This window comes from Hypanus sabinus, chromosome X1 (genome assembly GCF_030144855.1).
Source record: "Hypanus sabinus isolate sHypSab1 chromosome X1, sHypSab1.hap1, whole genome shotgun sequence".
NCBI classification, from domain to species: Eukaryota; Metazoa; Chordata; class Chondrichthyes; order Myliobatiformes; family Dasyatidae; genus Hypanus; species Hypanus sabinus.
The window spans coordinates 5,006,149-5,023,051 of NC_082738.1; the positions used below are offsets into that span (position 1 = coordinate 5,006,149).

The window sequence follows — 16,903 nt, forward strand, 5'->3', positions numbered from 1 at the left end:
TGTGGCTAGGCACAGCTCAAATGCTGATGAAACACCCATTGTTGGCAGAATCTCAAATAGAGACGAGAAGGCATACAGGAGTGAGATATCTCAGCTTGTTGAAAGCTGTTTGGTAAATATCAGTAAGACCAAAGAACTGATTATGAACTTCAGAAGGGGTACGACGAGGGAGCACAAACCAATCCTCGTGGAGGGATCAGAAGTGGAGAGAGTGAGCAGCTTCAAGTTCCTGGGTATCAACATCTCTGAGGATCTAACCTGGTCCCAACATATCGATGCAGCTACAAAGAACGCACAACAGCAGATATATTTCATTCGGAGTTTTAGGAGATTCAGTCACCAAAGAGACTCGCAAATTTCTACAGACGTACTGTGGGGAGCATTCTAACTGGCTGCATCACCGTCTGGTATCGGGGTGGACACTGAATGGATTGAAATAAGCTGCAGAAAGTTGAAAACTCAGTCAGTTCAATCATGGGCATTAGCCTCCCCAACATTGAGGACATCTTCAAAAAGTGACGTCCTTTATTAAGGACCCACATCACCTTGGTCATTACCTCTTCTCATTGCTACCATCAGGGAGGACGTACAGGAGCCTGAAGGTGCACACTCAATGATTCAGAAAGAGCTTCTTCTCCTCTGCCATCTGACTTCTGATGAAATTCAACCCAAGAACACTACCTCACTACTTTTTTTTTGCACTACTTATTTAATTTAACTATTTAATATTTTTCTCACCCCTTATGGGTGGTGTGTACATGTATTTTTCCCCTCAATCTTGGGTCCTCTGTTGGAAGCCTGGGAGCTTGAGGGTTCAGCGCAGTATCCTTGCTGTTGCTCTTACGCCTGCTACTGTGTGCTGGATGGTTTCAGCAGATCCCTTGCACTGTCTGCATCTTGGGTCTTTTCTAGAGTGATAAATCCCTGCTTCTACTGCTCATGCACACCGCCTGTTCTTGTGCAGTCATGAGCAGCGCCTCTGTGCTGTCCCTCAGCCCTGCCATTTCCTGTTATTGGTAGACTTTCTTATGTCAACCACGGCGACTATCAGGCGATGATTCATCCCCTGCAGGGGCTTGCCCTGCCATGGCCTCTGGTCCTCCGGCTCTGCTTCGCGCACTTCCATTTCCATATCCCCTGTCTGCTGTCTATTCTCCTGGCAAGTTGTCCTTAGCAGCTGCCTTCCTGACATACTCATGGATGTTTCATATTTCTTCTAGGACCGTGTGTTTGTCACTTCGAAGTCCCCATACTCCTTTATTCCAGTGGGTGTATGGTTGCTTGACATTGGACTTTGTATGGAATCCTCCATGTATCATTAGTAGTTTCTGGGTCTTCATGTCAGTGGCTTCCAGCTGGTTCCTGAGCCAACACACTATTGCGGCTGGGTGTCGGATGACTGGTAGGGCAAAGGTGTTGATGGCTCTGATCTTGTTCTTCCCATTCAGCTGGCTTTTTAGGACCTTTCTCACTCTTTGCAGGTAGTTGGATGTTGCAGCCTTCCTTGTGTCCTCATCCTGGCTTCCATGACCCTGCAGGATCCCCAGGTATTTGTAGCTGTCCTGCACATTTGGTATGTGGCCTTCAGGTAATTTGACTCCTTCAGTCTTGATGAGTTTGCCTCTTTTCATTACCATCCGGCTGCTCTTTTCTAGTCCAAATGACATCCCAACGTCTCTGCTGCACACCCTCGTCAGGTGGATGAGTGAGTCAATGTCTCTTTCATTTCTGCCATAAAGCTTGATGTCATCCATGTACAGGGGATGGCTGGTGGTCACTCCGTGTGTGTGTGTGTGTGTGTGTGTGTGTGTGTGTGTGTGTGTGTCTGTGTGTGTGTGTATTACTGACTGTAATTTACAGTTTTCATTATTATATATTACAATGTACTACTGCTGTGTAGTCAGAATCAGGTTTATTATCACTGGCATGTGACATGAAATTTGTTAACGTAGCAGCAGCATTTCAATGCAAAACATAATCTAGAAGAAAAAAAAGTAAAAATAAATAAATAAATCAATTACAGTATAAGTATATTGAATAGATTAAAAATTGTGCAAAAACAGAAATAATATATATTTAAAAAATGAAGTAGTGTTCACAGGTTCAATGTCCATTTAGGAATCAGATGGCAGATGGGAAGAAGCTGTTCCTGAATCACTGAGGGTGCCTTCAGGCTTCTGTACCTCCTACCTGATGGTAACAGTGAGAAAAGGGCATGCCCTGGGTGCTGGGGGTCTTGAATAATGGACATTGCCTTTCTGAGACACCGCACCTTGAAGATGATGTGGGTACTTTGTAGGCTAGTATCCAAGATGGAGACGGCTAAATTTACAACCTTCTGCAGCTTCTTTCAGTCCTGTGCAGTAGTACCTCCCCCTCCATACCCGACAGTGATGTAGCCTGTCAGAATGCTCTCCATGGTACATCTATGGAAGTTTTTGAGGGTTTTGGTTGATATACCAAATCTCTTCAAACTCCTAATGAAGCATAGTCGCTGTCTTGCCTTCTTTGTACCTGCATCGATGTGTTGGGACCAGGTTAGGTCATCACAGATCTTGACACTTAGGAACTTGAAACTGCTCACTCTCTCCACTTCTGATCCCTCTGTGAGGATTGGTATGTGTTCCTTTATCTTACCCTTCCTGAAGTCCACAATCAGCTCTTTCGTCTTACTGACGCTGAGTGCCAGGTTGTTGCTGCGGCACCATTCCACTAGTTGGCATATCTCACTCCTGGACACCCTCTCATCTCCATCTGGTATTCTACCAACAATGGTTGTTTCGTCAGCAAATTTATGGATGGCATTTGAGCTATGCCTAGCCACACAGTCATATAGACAGTGTATATATAGACAGTAGAGCAATGGGCTAAGCACACACCCCATAACTCTTGTCACAAGTTCAAGTTTAAGTTTAATTATCATTCAACCGTACATGGATATGGCCAAATGAAACAACATTCCTCTAAGGCCAAGGTGAAAAACACAGTACCGACAGCAACAGCACAAGGCACATATAGCACATAGCAAGTAAACATACAGTCACACACAAAAATATATATAGTCTAAGTGCCCAAGTAACATGTCCCATAGACTGATGGAGTAGGAATGTTGTCAGCAAGAAAAATCCCTCAGCAGTCTGCAGATGAACACATGCATGCAATCCAGCTTACCTTTCACTGAGCGAATACTGGAGGGAAGCACTGACAGGAGGGGCTAGCCCCCAACCCAGTATGGACGCCATGCTCCTGATGTCCAACATTGTCTTGAAATCATAAACAAGAAGTTTAAAGAAAACGATAACTCCTTTGGTTGGCCCTGAAGAGGACATTGTGTCCAAATGTTCCGCCAACTTACTGGAATCAGAATCTTATCAGAATCACCAGTAGCTAAACCAACAATCTCCCTGCTAACTTAGTAAATGGATAATTTTCAGTGACGTGTGACTCATTGGCCCTGGAAATAAGTGACCAATCGATAGAGTGTATTGGTAGGCTCCTTTCAATTGTTATTAGTAAACTAGATGTCTCTGCTCACCAAGGTCTGGCAGCCCTGTAATCTTCCACCAGTGTCAAATATCCACCAGTGAAAGGCAGGGACTCTAAGACACTAGCTCCCTGTCCCACTTCAGATCCAAGCGGTCTATGAATGCAGTGATGCAAAACAGTTGGAAGAAGCCACACTACCAATCAGAATCAGGTTTAATACCACTGGCATATGTCATGAAACTTGTCTTCGCAGCAGCAGTACATTGCAATACATAATAATAGAGACAAAAACACACATATTAAATAGTTAAGTAAGTAGTGCAAAAGTAGAAATTTTAAAAAAGTGAGATAGTGTTCATGGGTTCAATATTGATTCATAAATTGAATAGCAGAGAGCAAGAAGCTGTTCCTGAATCACTGAGTGTGTGCCTTTAGGCTTCCTAATCTCCTACCTGATGGTAACAGTGAGAAAAGGGCATGCTCTGGAGGTTGGAGGTCCTTAATAATGGACGCTACCTTTTTGAGACACCGCTCCTTAAAGATGTCCTGGGTACTTTGCAGGCTAGTGCTCAAAATGAAGCTGACTAGATTTACAACTATCTGCAGCTTCTTTCAGTCCTGTGCAGTAGCCTCTCCATACCAGACTGTGATGCAGCCTGTCAGGATGCTCTCCATGGTACAACTACAGAAGTTCTTGAGTGTATTTCTTGACATGCTAAATCTCTTCAAACTCCTAATGAAGTATAGTCACTGTCTTGCCTTCTTTGTAACTACATCAATATGTTGGGACCAGGTTAGATCCTCAGAGATCTTGACACCCAGGAACTTGAAACTGCTCACTCTCTCCACTTCTGATCCCTCTACGACAATTGGTATGATTTCCTTCGTCTTACCCTTCCTGAAGTCCACAATCAGTTCTTTCGTCTTACTGACATTGAGTACCAGGTTGTTGCTGCGGCACCACTCCACTAGTTGGCATATCTCACTCCTGTACACTCTCTCGTCACCACCTGAGATTCTACCAACAATGGTTGTATCATCAGCAAATTCATATATAGTTTTTGAGGTATATCTAGCCACACAGTCATGGGTATGGAGAGAATAGAGCAGTGGGATAAGCACATACGGCGAAGGTGTTGATTGGCAGTGAGGAGAAGATATTATCGCCAATCCACACAGATTGTGGTCTTCTGGTTAGGAAGTCGAGGATCCAATTGCAGAGGGAGGTACAGAGGCCCAGGTTCTGCAACTTCTCAATCAGGATTGTGGGAATGACGGTATTAAATTCTGAGCAATAATCGATGAACAGCATCCTAACATAGGTGTTTGTGTTGTCCGGGTGGTCTAAAGCCATGTGGAGAGCCATTGAGATTGCATCTGCTGTTGACCTATTCTGACGATAGGCAAATTGCAATGGGTCCAGGTCCTTGCTGAGACAGGAGCTCAGTCTAGTCATGACCAACCTCTCAAAGCATTTCATCGCTGTTGATGTGAGTGCTACCGGGCGATAGTCATTAAGGCAGCCCACATTATTCTCCTTAGGTACTGGTATAATTGTTGCCTTTTTGAAGCAAGTGGGAACTTCTGCCCGTAGAAGTGAGTGGTTGAAAATGTCCTTGAATATTCTGGTCATTGTAAATTGCGCCATGGGGTTAAATTAGGGATTGCTGATTGGTAGGGCTGGAAGGGCCTAGTCCACGCTGTATCTCAGTAAATCAATAAACAAACAAATGAAAACTGACCAGCAGAGGGAGTCAGGTTGCAACAGATGAAAATAGGTATTTGCAGATATATGGCACATTTCTCTGTTTTGCAGTATTGAAAATGATTACATGCTACATAGCTGCCAGGATTAAAAATTGACTCTGCATAATTAGTGCATCAGAATACAAAAATATTCAACCACAGCCAGATCTGATCTTATATGTTGTATCTGCAGATGCGAATCTTCACTAGGTAGTGTCGGAATCCTTGTCTATTTCCCCCTTCCTAATTCAGCAACCGCATTCCACCCAGATAGACATCAAAGACTAGTTATTAATACTTGTTCTCTCCAACGCATGCTCTTTGGTGCCATGTATTAACTTCTGCTTCATCTTTCCAACAGACCAACAGTGGACCTGATTGGAGCAATGGAGACCCAGAGCGAGCCCTCAGAACTGGAACTGGATGACGTTGTTATCACCAACCCTCACATTGAGGCAATCCTGGAAAATGAAGAGTGGATAGAGGATGCTTCGTATGTATATAGTGCAGGCCCCTTGCTGTCTGATTAACCAATCATTCATTTTTCTTAAATGTGCTAAGAACAGTGATCAAGTAAATACATTAATAAAAAAAATTAGATAAACAGCACCGAACAGGCCCTTCCAGCCCAGCAACCCCCGACAGCCCCCAATTTAACCTTAACCTAATCATACGATAATTTACAATGACCAATTAGCCTACTAACTGAGAAGTCTTTGGACTGTGGGAAGAAATCGGAGGACCCGGAGAAAACCCACGCATTCCATGGGGATGAGGACGCTGGGACTGAAGTCCAAAGCCCGAGTTGTAACAGCGTCACGCTAACCGCTGTGCTACTGTGGTGCCAAACATTCATATCCATTACTACAAGGGATTTTAACCAAAGACCAGGTGCCTGTCTGCTTTTAGATGACCACCAAATAGTTGGGGAGTTGTTTAGTGCAGTGGTGAGAGGAGGTTGCACTCGCAGAGGTACCAGCTGTCAGATGAGATCCCAAGCAGACATCCTATCTGCCTTTCAGGTAAATGTGAAACAGCTGATGATCTGGCACCTCTTAGACTTTGGAACTGGTGGACCAGGAGGTTTTCTGCACTGTTGGATTTTAATCCAATTAATACCAGAACACATTTTAATTTCACACAGAAGTATAATAGAATTTCCAGTGAACCCAGAGATCTTAAAGAGAGCAAGTTAAGCTGAGCCCTGGTGAGGTTAAAAGGAATGGGGAGCAGTTCTTTGTAGGTTTCAGCTTGTGCAGTACTATGTAAAGGTCTTTGGCATATGATTAGATAGCTAGGTTGCCTAAAAATTTTGCTCAGTACTTTATATTTCAATATGGAGTGGAGAGAGAGTTTGCAAAGCTAGCAGGAACAAAGGATGTTGGGAATGGTGAGGATGGAGTGCTGCGGGATGGGTGTGGGAGAGAAGGAGTGCTGGCGGGGTGGTATGGTGTGGGTGCAGACACACCCAGTCCTCAGACACCAGGCAAGGTCAAGGTAATTTGATTCCAAACAATTGGTTTATTGATCATTAAAGAAAGACTTCCTGGTGCTTTCTGCTCCCTGCCCTCTCCCTTGCCCTTCTTCCAACCGTGATTCCCCTCTCCCTGCCCCCTTCCCACTCTCAGTCCACAACAGAGACCCATATCAGAACCAGGTTTGTCATCACTCACATATGTCATGAAATTTGTGTTTTTGTTGTGTGGCAGTAGTACAGAGTAATACATAAAATTACTACAGTATTGTGCAAAACTCTTGGGCAACCTAGTTATAACAGATCATAAGGTATAGGAGCAGAATTAGGCCATTTGGCCCATCGAGTCTGCGCCACTATTTCATCTTTGCTGATGCATTTTTCCTCTCAGTCCCAATCTCTTGCCTTTACATAAGAATATAAGAAATAGGAGCCAGAAGTAGGCCATTTGGCCCATTGAACCTGTCCCCCCATTCAATAAGATCATGGCTGATCTGTCCATAAACTCAGCTCCATCTACCTGCCTTTTTCCCATAACCCTTAATTCCCGTACTATGTAAAAACCTAGCTAACTGTTTCTTAAACATATTTAGTGAGGAAGCCTCAACTTTCTCCCCATATCCATTCATGCCCTGGCTAATCAATAATCTATCAACCTCTACCTTAAATATACATGAAGACTTGGCCTCTACAGCTGCCTGTGGCACTGAATTCCATACATTCACCACTCTCTGGCTAAAGAAATTCCTCCTCATCTTCTGCTCTAAAAGGACGCCCTTCTATTCTGAGGCTCTGTCCTCTGGTTCTAGACTCTCCCACCATCTTCTCCACAGCCACTCTTCTTCTGAATTTCACCATTCTTCTGAATTCCAGTGAATATAGGCCCAGAGCTATCAATGCTCTTCATATGACAAGCAGTTAAATCCTGGAATAATTCTCAGGAACCTCCTTTGAATCCTCCCTCGTGTCAGATATCCTTTCTAAGACGAGGGGTCCAAAGCTGCTCACAATACTCCAAGTGAAGCCTCACCAGTGCTTTATCAAGCCTCAACTTGCTTTGGAATTCTCGTCCTCTTGAAATGAATGTGAACATCACATTTGCCTTCCTCACCACAGACTCAACCTGCAAATTAACATTTGGGGAATCCTGCATGAGGGCTCCCAAGTCCCTTTGCAACTCAGATATTTGAATTTTCACTCCATTTAGAAAATAGTCAACCCTTTTATTTATTCTACCAAAATGCATGATCATACACTTCCTGACACTGTATTTCATATGCCTGCAATTTCTTTGCCCATTCTCCTAATCTGTCTAAGTTCTTCTGGAGCCTCTCTACTTCCTCAAAACTACCTACAAAAGTTCTTTCTTTTAGTTACTTCACGTCAAGTCAAGTCGAGTCAACTTTTATTGTAATTTCAACGATAACTGCTGGTACAGTATATAGTAAAAATGAGACAATGTTTTTCAGGACCATGGTGTTACATGACACAGTACAAAAAACTAGACTGAACTACGTAATAATAAAAAAAAATACAGAGAAAGCTACACTAGACTACAGACCTACACAGGACTGCATAAAGTGCACAAAAACAGTGCAGGCATTACAATAAATAATAAACAGGACAGTAGGGCAAGGTGTCAGTCCAGGCTCTGGGTATTGAGGAGTCTGATAGCTTGGGGGAAGAAACTGTTACATAGTCTGGCCGTGAGAGCCTGAATGCTTCGGAGCCTTTTCCCAGACGGCAGGAGGGAGAAGAGATTGTATGAGGGGTGCATGGGGTCCTTCATAATGCTGTTTCCTTTGTGGATTTTATCTTAAGGAGATAAAAAAAAGCATCTTAGTTGCAAATTGCCATTTGATTTTTCCTTTCTCTGGCTCTATGTCTCATTAGGAGTGTGTGACATCTCTAAACATGCCATTGAGGTGGAAGATGGCCTCCATGAATGGTGGAGCCACGTGGCCTACACTTGCTTTGACATTTTATATACTGAGATAAGCAAGTGACTAAAAAATGAGGGAGTGACAGTAGATTGTTTCGGTCCAATCTGTCACACTGGCGTAGACTTTCCACAGGGTTATGCTAATGCAGATGGAAGCCTCTTTAATGGAGTTGAGCTACATTTGACAACACGATGAAACTGATGTGAAAATTGTGTGATTCAAAGTATTATGGAAGATATTTTGAGATGAATAAAATAATTTTGTGAGGTGATTTTTGTTTTGGTTAAGATTGGAATGATTACCTGCTGAGAGTGAAAGTTATTTTATCACTTGACTTCAATAGTGCCTAATGCCAGAATAATTGCATTCTCTGAACCTAGTGGCTTTTGAACATTGTAGTCCCACTATATTGTAAGTGGGAATAAAAAGTGAAGATGCCACACAAATACTCAGCTGGCCAGGCAGAATCTGTGGATGTTAACATTCTGGGTGACATGCTTTCATCAGAATTAACCTGTTTCCATTTTTATTTTATACTTCCTTATCATGTGAGATGGTGTGGGACTTAACAGTGAATTAAACAATGTTTGGTGTTTGGATTGACTTCTACAGTTGAAAATGTGTAACAGGTAAACTTGTCTTTTCTAGGGGCTTGGTGTCACATTGCATTGAAATTCTCAAGGTAAGAACTTTGTTATTGTTTATTTGAAATCAAAATGAAATGTCAAAGTTCGTTATTTAGGATCAGGAAAATCCATTTCTGAATGCTTTGTTGACTTAAACCATGAGGCCACAAAATTCAAATAGATCTATTGATATGACCTTGAAACACCTTTCAGATCATTTCAAATTGCTTCAGAATTTTGGCTTGGCACTGCCTGACTGTGTTGCACACACATGACTTTTGTGATGTTCATGTCAAATACATTGGTGATGTAATTCCTGCCTAATACTCCATTGCGAGGGGAATAAGTCATAGTATCCTGAGAGTGCCTGAAATTGGACATTTCTGGAACACTAAGGTTTTATTAACGCTGGCAGAATGCCCCTTAAGGAAATGTCTTCTGTCCTTAGAGTCCTCACACACTCGTACATACATTCACTGATCTGTGAACCCCCTTCACCAAAATATCCCTGTCTACCGCCTCCCCAAATGATTGAAACCACAATTTTCAACCCTCCCTTAAAGCAACAATCTTCAGACAACAGAAATACCAATTCATTATTATGCTAAGTCTTCCCTTAGATCTTCCTCACCAGAACCCAATTGAGCATCTATCTGTCCACCTCCTACTCCCATGCCCCAGACTCCTAAACCCAAATTATAGGATTGGAAGATGTTGATTCCTTTTGGACTGAGTAAAGAAACTGCAAGGGTAAAAGGACCCTGATGGCAGTTATATACAGGCTTCCAAACAGTAGCTGCTGTGAGGCTTTATTAGGCACTGGTGAGGCCTCACCTTGAACAGTTTAGGGCTCCTTGTCTAAGAAAAGATGTGCTGGCATTGGAGAGGGTTCTGAGGATGTTCACAAGGATGATTCCAGGAATGAATCAGTTATTGTTTGATCTCTGGGTCTGTACTCACTGGAAGTTAGAAGGATGTGGGGGGGGGGGGGGAATCTCATTGAAACCTTTTGAATGTTGAAAGGCCTAGACAGAGTAGATGTGGAAAGGATGTTTCCCATGGTGGGGGGTATAGGACCAGAGGGCATGCACAACCTCAGGATAGAGGGGCATTCATTTGTATAAAGGAGAATAATTTCTTTCGCCAGAGGGTGGTGATTTTGTGGAATTTGTTACCACAGGCAGCTGTGGAGGCCAGGTCATTGGGTGTATTTAAGGCAGAGCTTGACAGGTTCTTGATTGGTCACGGCATCAAAGGTTACGGGGAGAAGTCTGGGGAGTGAGGCTGAACAGGGAAAAACAAAGGATCAGCCATGATTGAATAGCAGAGCAGACTCGATTGGCCAGATGGGCTGATTCTGCTCCTATGACTTATGGTCTCATATCCATTATGCTGCATTTTTTGTTTCATACTGTGCAATGAAAAATATGTAACAGGAATTTCGTAGTGTCATGCAATAACGCAAGAATGTAAGAAAATAGGAATAGGAGTAAGCCTTCTGGACGTTCAAGTTTGTCCTTCCATTTAATTTGATCTTGGCTGACCTCTCCTGGACTCAGGTTCTCTTCAATGCCATTTCTCTAGACCCCTCTAGTCCTCAATCAATCACATTTTCATCCACCTGCACTTTAACTTCCATTTAATTAGCTTCCACCACTTGCTAAGGCAGAGAATTCCACAGGTTCTCCACACTCTGTGAGAAGAAATTTCTACTTCCCTCAGTATTAACTGTCTGACCTCTCACCTGGTAGTTATATCCATGTTCAAGATTCCCCTGCTAGTGAAAACATCCCAACCTCTGCTCTAACAAGATCTCTTATATTTGCATAAAGTCATTCCTCATTCTTTAGACTCCAAGGACATCCAAGGAATTGGATGGCATGGTGGTGTAGTGGTTAGCACAATGCTTTACAGTACTAGTGACCCGAGTTAGGAGTTTGCACATGGGTTTCCTCCAGCTGCTTTGGTTTTCTCCCACAGTCCAAAGACGTACCAGTTGGTAGGTTAATTGGGCATTATAAATTGTCCTGTGATAAGTCTAGGGTTAAATTGGGGGATGGTGTGGCTTGAAGGGCCAGAAAGGCCTATTCAGCACTGTATCTCAGTAAGTAAATAAAAATAAGAATATGGACCAAAACTATTTAATCTCTCTTGGAAGGGCAATGATCTCACCCCAGGAATAGGCCTAGACGAACTCCAATGCCATTATGTGTTTTAGGTAGGGGGACTGAAATTAAAATAAAGATGAGGCCTCACCAACACATTGCAACAAAACCTCCTTATTTTTAAACTCCAACACCTTTGCAATGAAAGCTGAAATGCTGTTGGCCTTCTTAACTACTGTACTTGTTAGTCCTCTGTCTGATTCATACCATGAAACACCAAGGTCGCTTAGCCTTGTGGTCTCTCTCCACTTAGATAATAATTGTCAGTTTGATTTCTCTCACCTAATTAATGACCTTACACTTCCTCACATTAAACTCCGTTGTTTTCCATTCAATCAATCAATATCCTATTGCAGAATTACAGTATGCTTGTGGCTCTGTGCCTTCCACCATTTCTGATATCAGAAAAATTAGAAAACTTACCCAATGCTCCTTCTGCCAAGTTCAAAGTACATTTATTATCAAACTATGTATAAGTTATACAACCTTGAGGCTCGTCTCCTTACAGGAAGCAATAAAACAAGAAGCCTGAAAGTCTTTAATGTAAAGAGTGAACAATTGCAAACTTTCTTCAGTCGTCTTCCAATATTTCCAGTCTGAAAAGGACCCATTTATTCCAGCTCTTTGTTTTCTATGAGATTGTCAGTTTTCAATCCATTCTGACACACTTCCTATGATACCATAGACTTTGGATCTATGCACCAGACCTTCCGTGGCACCTTGTCAAATGCCTTTTGGAAGCAGTACTGACACATCAAATTGTAAACACAAATTCTTTTTCATTTCATTGCTGGCAGCTGCAGGACTGAGAAAAAAATGAATGAAGATTTGAAGTTATTTTTTCAAAAGTAGAATTTGGAAACTGCAAAGAGTGAGGAAGCATGAAAATGATTCAGGCCCGACATCATTTGCATTGATCTGTTATGCCTCTGGCATCCATGAAGCGAGGGTATTCCAGCAGTGTGAAAAGGAGTTGAAAGATTGTGATGGAACCCTCTGATTCCGATAGCAGTAAGAAAAGTTGTCCAGAAATGCTGAGTGCAATTTGAAGACCTTGGCACTGGCTGAAAGCTTGGAGGAATAAACAACCAGCTATAATTTCAGTTGAAAATGCACACAGCCATATCTAAGACAAACTTTGTTTTGAAATTTTTTTGAAATATTTTGGCAGTTTGAGAAAGACTGATGTTGATCCTGGTGGATTTACATTTTGTTTTACAGATATGTCATACTCTAACTGAGAAACTTGTTGCCATGACGATGGGATCAGGGGCAAAGATCAAATCGCCAGCCAGGCTGAGTGACATTATTGTGGTAGCAAAGAGGATTAGCCCAAGGTGAGCAAGCCTTGGCCAGCAAAAGACAACAGAGCACCAGCAATGCCCACAAATGGTGATGAAGGGAACTAAAATTTGTAGTGGAATTTGAGCCAGTGCAATGTACTAGACACTTGCTCTTCTCCTTTGGATTGAAGTTCAAAGTATGTATACTACGTACAGTACAACCTTGAAATCCATCATCTTACAAACAGCTAGAAAAACAAAGAAACCCCTTAGAACCCATTAAAAAAAAAGCCTTTCACATACCCAATATGCAAAAAAGCAGATCATGCAAACAATAAAAAGTAAACAAATAACACTCAGAACTAAAGTTTTCTGGAGAATCATGGCAATGTTTTTGAAACTTTAATGTAAAAGAAGAAATTTGAAATTTCATGCAAAGGAGGAGAAAGGTACCTCCAAATCATTATAGGCAGTTACATCAAAATCATTTTGAAACTTGCTTGTTATTTACCAAAATTAATCAGGCTGCAAACCGGATCTGGATGTTAGCAGATGTGGAGGATGGGTGTAAGTGGACTAATGTCAAGCTCTTGTTTAGAGACCAGTCATGATATCTTGTCCAGCAACTAATGATTCACCAGGAAGGTCATGATATTGTACAGCCTTGCTACCTTACCTAGGTCCAACAGGATTCAGCTATACAAGTGCTGAGATGATTTTTTTTTAGCTTGTCACGCCAGTCAGTCAGCCATTTTTGTCTGGCACGTGGTGTCAGGATCGGTCTCCTTTCAGATTAACCGGGCCACGGTATGAACGTTCCTGACTCGAGCCTTGTTTTTTTACGACACCGAGTGGCTAGTTCGGCGCTCAACCTGGCACAGATGGAAAGCGTGCTCGGGGGTGGCCCAGCTTGGATTCGAACTCAGGAGCCTTCGTTCCAGAGTCCAGCGCCGATGCCATTGCGCCATCGGCTGAGATGATAAAGGAGAGACTTCCAGAATAAGGAGTTAAGGGATTTCCACTGCTTGGTGGGACAGCAATAATAGGACAAGCTTGAGGATAATCAAAATAATTTATCTGCTCCCACATTAAAATCATTGTCAGAATCAGGTTTAATATCACTGGCATATGTTGTGAAATTTGTTGTCTTTGCAGCAGATGTACAATGCAATACGTAATAGAGAAAAAAACTGAATTACAGTAAGTATATGTATATTTAATATACAGTAAATATATATATGAAAGAGTTAAATAAGTAGTACACAAATAAAAATTTAAAAAGTAGTGAGGTAGTGTTCATGAGTTCAATGTCCATTTAGAAATCAGACAGCAGAGGGGAGTGAATCACTGAGTGTGTGCCTTCAAGCTTCTGTACTTCCTTCCTAATGGTAACAATGAGAAGAGGGCACATCCTGGGTGATGGGGTCTTTAATAATGGACGCCACCTTTTTAATGCATCGCTCCTTGAAGATGTGCTGGATGGTGGGGAGGCTGGTGCCCACGGTGGAGCAGGCTGAGTTCACAACTCTCTGCAGCTTATTTCAAATGTGTGCAGTAGCCCCCAGCCACCACCCCCCTACCAGATGGTGATTCAGCCAGTTGGAATACTCTCCATGGTACAGCTGTAGAAATTTGTGAGTGTCTTTGGTGACATACTGATCTCCTCAAACTCCTAATGAAATGATCTGCTGTTGTGCCTTCTTTGTAGCTTCATCGATATGTTGGGCAGGCCTCGGAGAGACCCTCAGAAATATTAACATCCAGCAAATTGAAATTGCTCACCCCTTCCACTTACAATCCCTCTATGAGGACTAGTTACACATTTTCACTGCTCTCTGTATGGTAAGATTTCGTCGAACATGGAGTTTTCAGTAATGTGTTTCTTTCCTTTGCTGTCTATTGTTAGGGTGGACGATGTTGTGAGATCGATGTACCCTCCACTGGATCCCAAGCTCCTGGATGCTAGGTCAGACACAATTCTTTTCCTCCTAAAATAATCATATATCAGCTCACTAAGATATATTTGAATACTTCTCAATCTACAACATGTTGAATTAGAAAAGCAAATGTACTTGGGTAGTATCATAATTGGAACTTCATCTGCTTTCAATGATGTAGGATATTTGAATGTGGAAGTTCCTTGAGCACTTTTCTAATGCCAGGATATCTCAATTAGAAGAAGTTTGTTAAATACAATACTGTGCAAAAGTCTTATATATATACACACACCCCTAAGGTGGTGGCACGAGTGCACACACACCCAGACATAAGACACCAGGCAAGGTCATTTGATTCCAAGCAATTGTTTTATTGATCATTAAAGAAACTCTCTCAGGTGCTTCCTGCTCCCCTCCCCTCTCCTTTCCCCTTTTCCCACCCATGATTTCCCTCTCCCTGCCCCCTACCCACTCTCAGTCCAATAGAGACCCATATCAGAATCAGGTTTATCATCACTCATGTATTTCATGAAATTTGTTTTTTTTTGTGGTAGTACAGTGCAATACATAAAATTACTACAGTTCTGTGTAAAAGTCTTAGGCTCCCCAGCTATATATATCTGCCAAAGACTTTTGTACAATTCTGTATCTGTGCAAAAAGTGACACTTACACACATTGAGAAGTGGGATATATTGTTCTTGAGACAGATAGAACGAGGCTGACAGAAAGGGAGGATTGGTACAACATAAAAGTGGGATGTGCATTGATAAAGGGGTGGAAATGATGCAGCTGCTGAGGTAGGCATGGCACATCCACCAGCAATGAATTAAACTGCTATGTGTGACAATAGTTAGTGCTCTTGTCATTCTTTAGGTGTAGTGCAACTTCTCAAGATACTTCATAGGGTGTTGAGAAATGCTTAGGCAATAAATCAAAGATGGACAAATCAGAAACATAATCAAAAGGATTGATTTTGAGGACCTGCTTTGAGAAAAGGCTTTTAAGATGGGCATTCCAAGGTTTCAGGTAGTTTAAATCATGGCTGCCATTGGTTGGGTGATTACATTTTGGAATGCTCAAGGGACCAGAATTAGTGGAGCAGAGGGAGTTTCAAGGGTTGTAGGGACAGAGAAGGTAAATATGTGAGAGAGCATGGAGGCTGTAGAACAAATAGCAAACAAGGTTGAACAGGACTGTGCCTGAACATTGCCAAATTATCGATACAGGCTGGGTGAGAGTGTGGACTGAAGATAATTGCTTTTTGTCTAATATGTTTGTCCAAAAGTTGTTTTGGTGCAAAACTTGTGAAAGAACCTGTGAAATTGTCTGTTAAATTGTCCCAGTGAGCACCAGTTTTGTCAGCACTTCCAGTGCTAATTTGTTTCCATTTTCTATTGCAAATGACAGACATGTGCTTTTAGTGTGACTTGTACTGCTCAACAAATTCTACTGCAGGGTGGCCCCTGCATTGAAATTCAAGTTCAAGTTTATTGTCATCTGACTATAGTGCACTCAGTATACATATAGCACACACAGCTCAGAAAACAAAATACTACCACTAATAAATCCCTCTAACACAGGGAAAATGAAGGACATGAATTGTGGGATTGTAAAGTCAATAGGACCATCAGCTAAGCAGTCACACTGAAAATTACAGCAGGAAAAATGAGACTATTAGCTATTGTTAGAACCAGCTAGAGAGATGGGTGAAACATTAGTTGTACTCAAGAAAATATCTGCAGCGGGGAGGGTTTAGACACCGTGAGGGTTTCTGTCACAGAAGTGCTAGATACTGAACACTTAATGGAGGAGATCACTAGAGGTTTTGACACAATTGTTGTTGATAGGGTTTTATCTGATGATCCATTCTGCCTGAACCCAGCAAGCACAGGCAGCCACGTCTCTGCTGAAAGGCGAGTCTATAACTCAGCATAAGCATGTGCAAAACTGACCTTCCACAAGAACAGGGTGGTTACAGCAATTATAACAACTCTCAAGTGATGTCCCTGCTTACAGTGGGAAACATTTAGCTGTGATGACCTTATTAAGGAAGCAGACATCAAGTGAGCACATTTAACCTGAAGTTCAAAGTGGTTTCGTATCCAAGACATCTACAATCATTACTGTTTCCTCTGTTCAGTGGCTGCAGGAGAAATGCCATGGACAGAGGAGACCATTATTTGGTATACTGCTCTCATCATTCAATAGTGAGGGTAAGGCAATTCATTCATACTGCTTATTG

At 42.2% G+C, this 16,903-nt stretch overlaps 1 protein-coding gene across 1 annotated transcript in view; it reads left to right on the forward strand.

Annotated features, from left to right (window-relative positions):
- tmem98 (transmembrane protein 98) overlaps positions 1-16,903 on the forward strand; it is a 53,957-nt gene that overhangs the window by 30,637 nt on the left and 6,417 nt on the right. The window contains exons 3-6 of the mRNA XM_059955709.1: positions 5,594-5,725; positions 9,298-9,331; positions 12,662-12,777; positions 14,630-14,689. Coding sequence (XP_059811692.1) covers positions 5,594-5,725; positions 9,298-9,331; positions 12,662-12,777; positions 14,630-14,689 — 342 coding nt within the window. The remainder of the gene's footprint in view (positions 1-5,593; positions 5,726-9,297; positions 9,332-12,661; positions 12,778-14,629; positions 14,690-16,903) is intronic.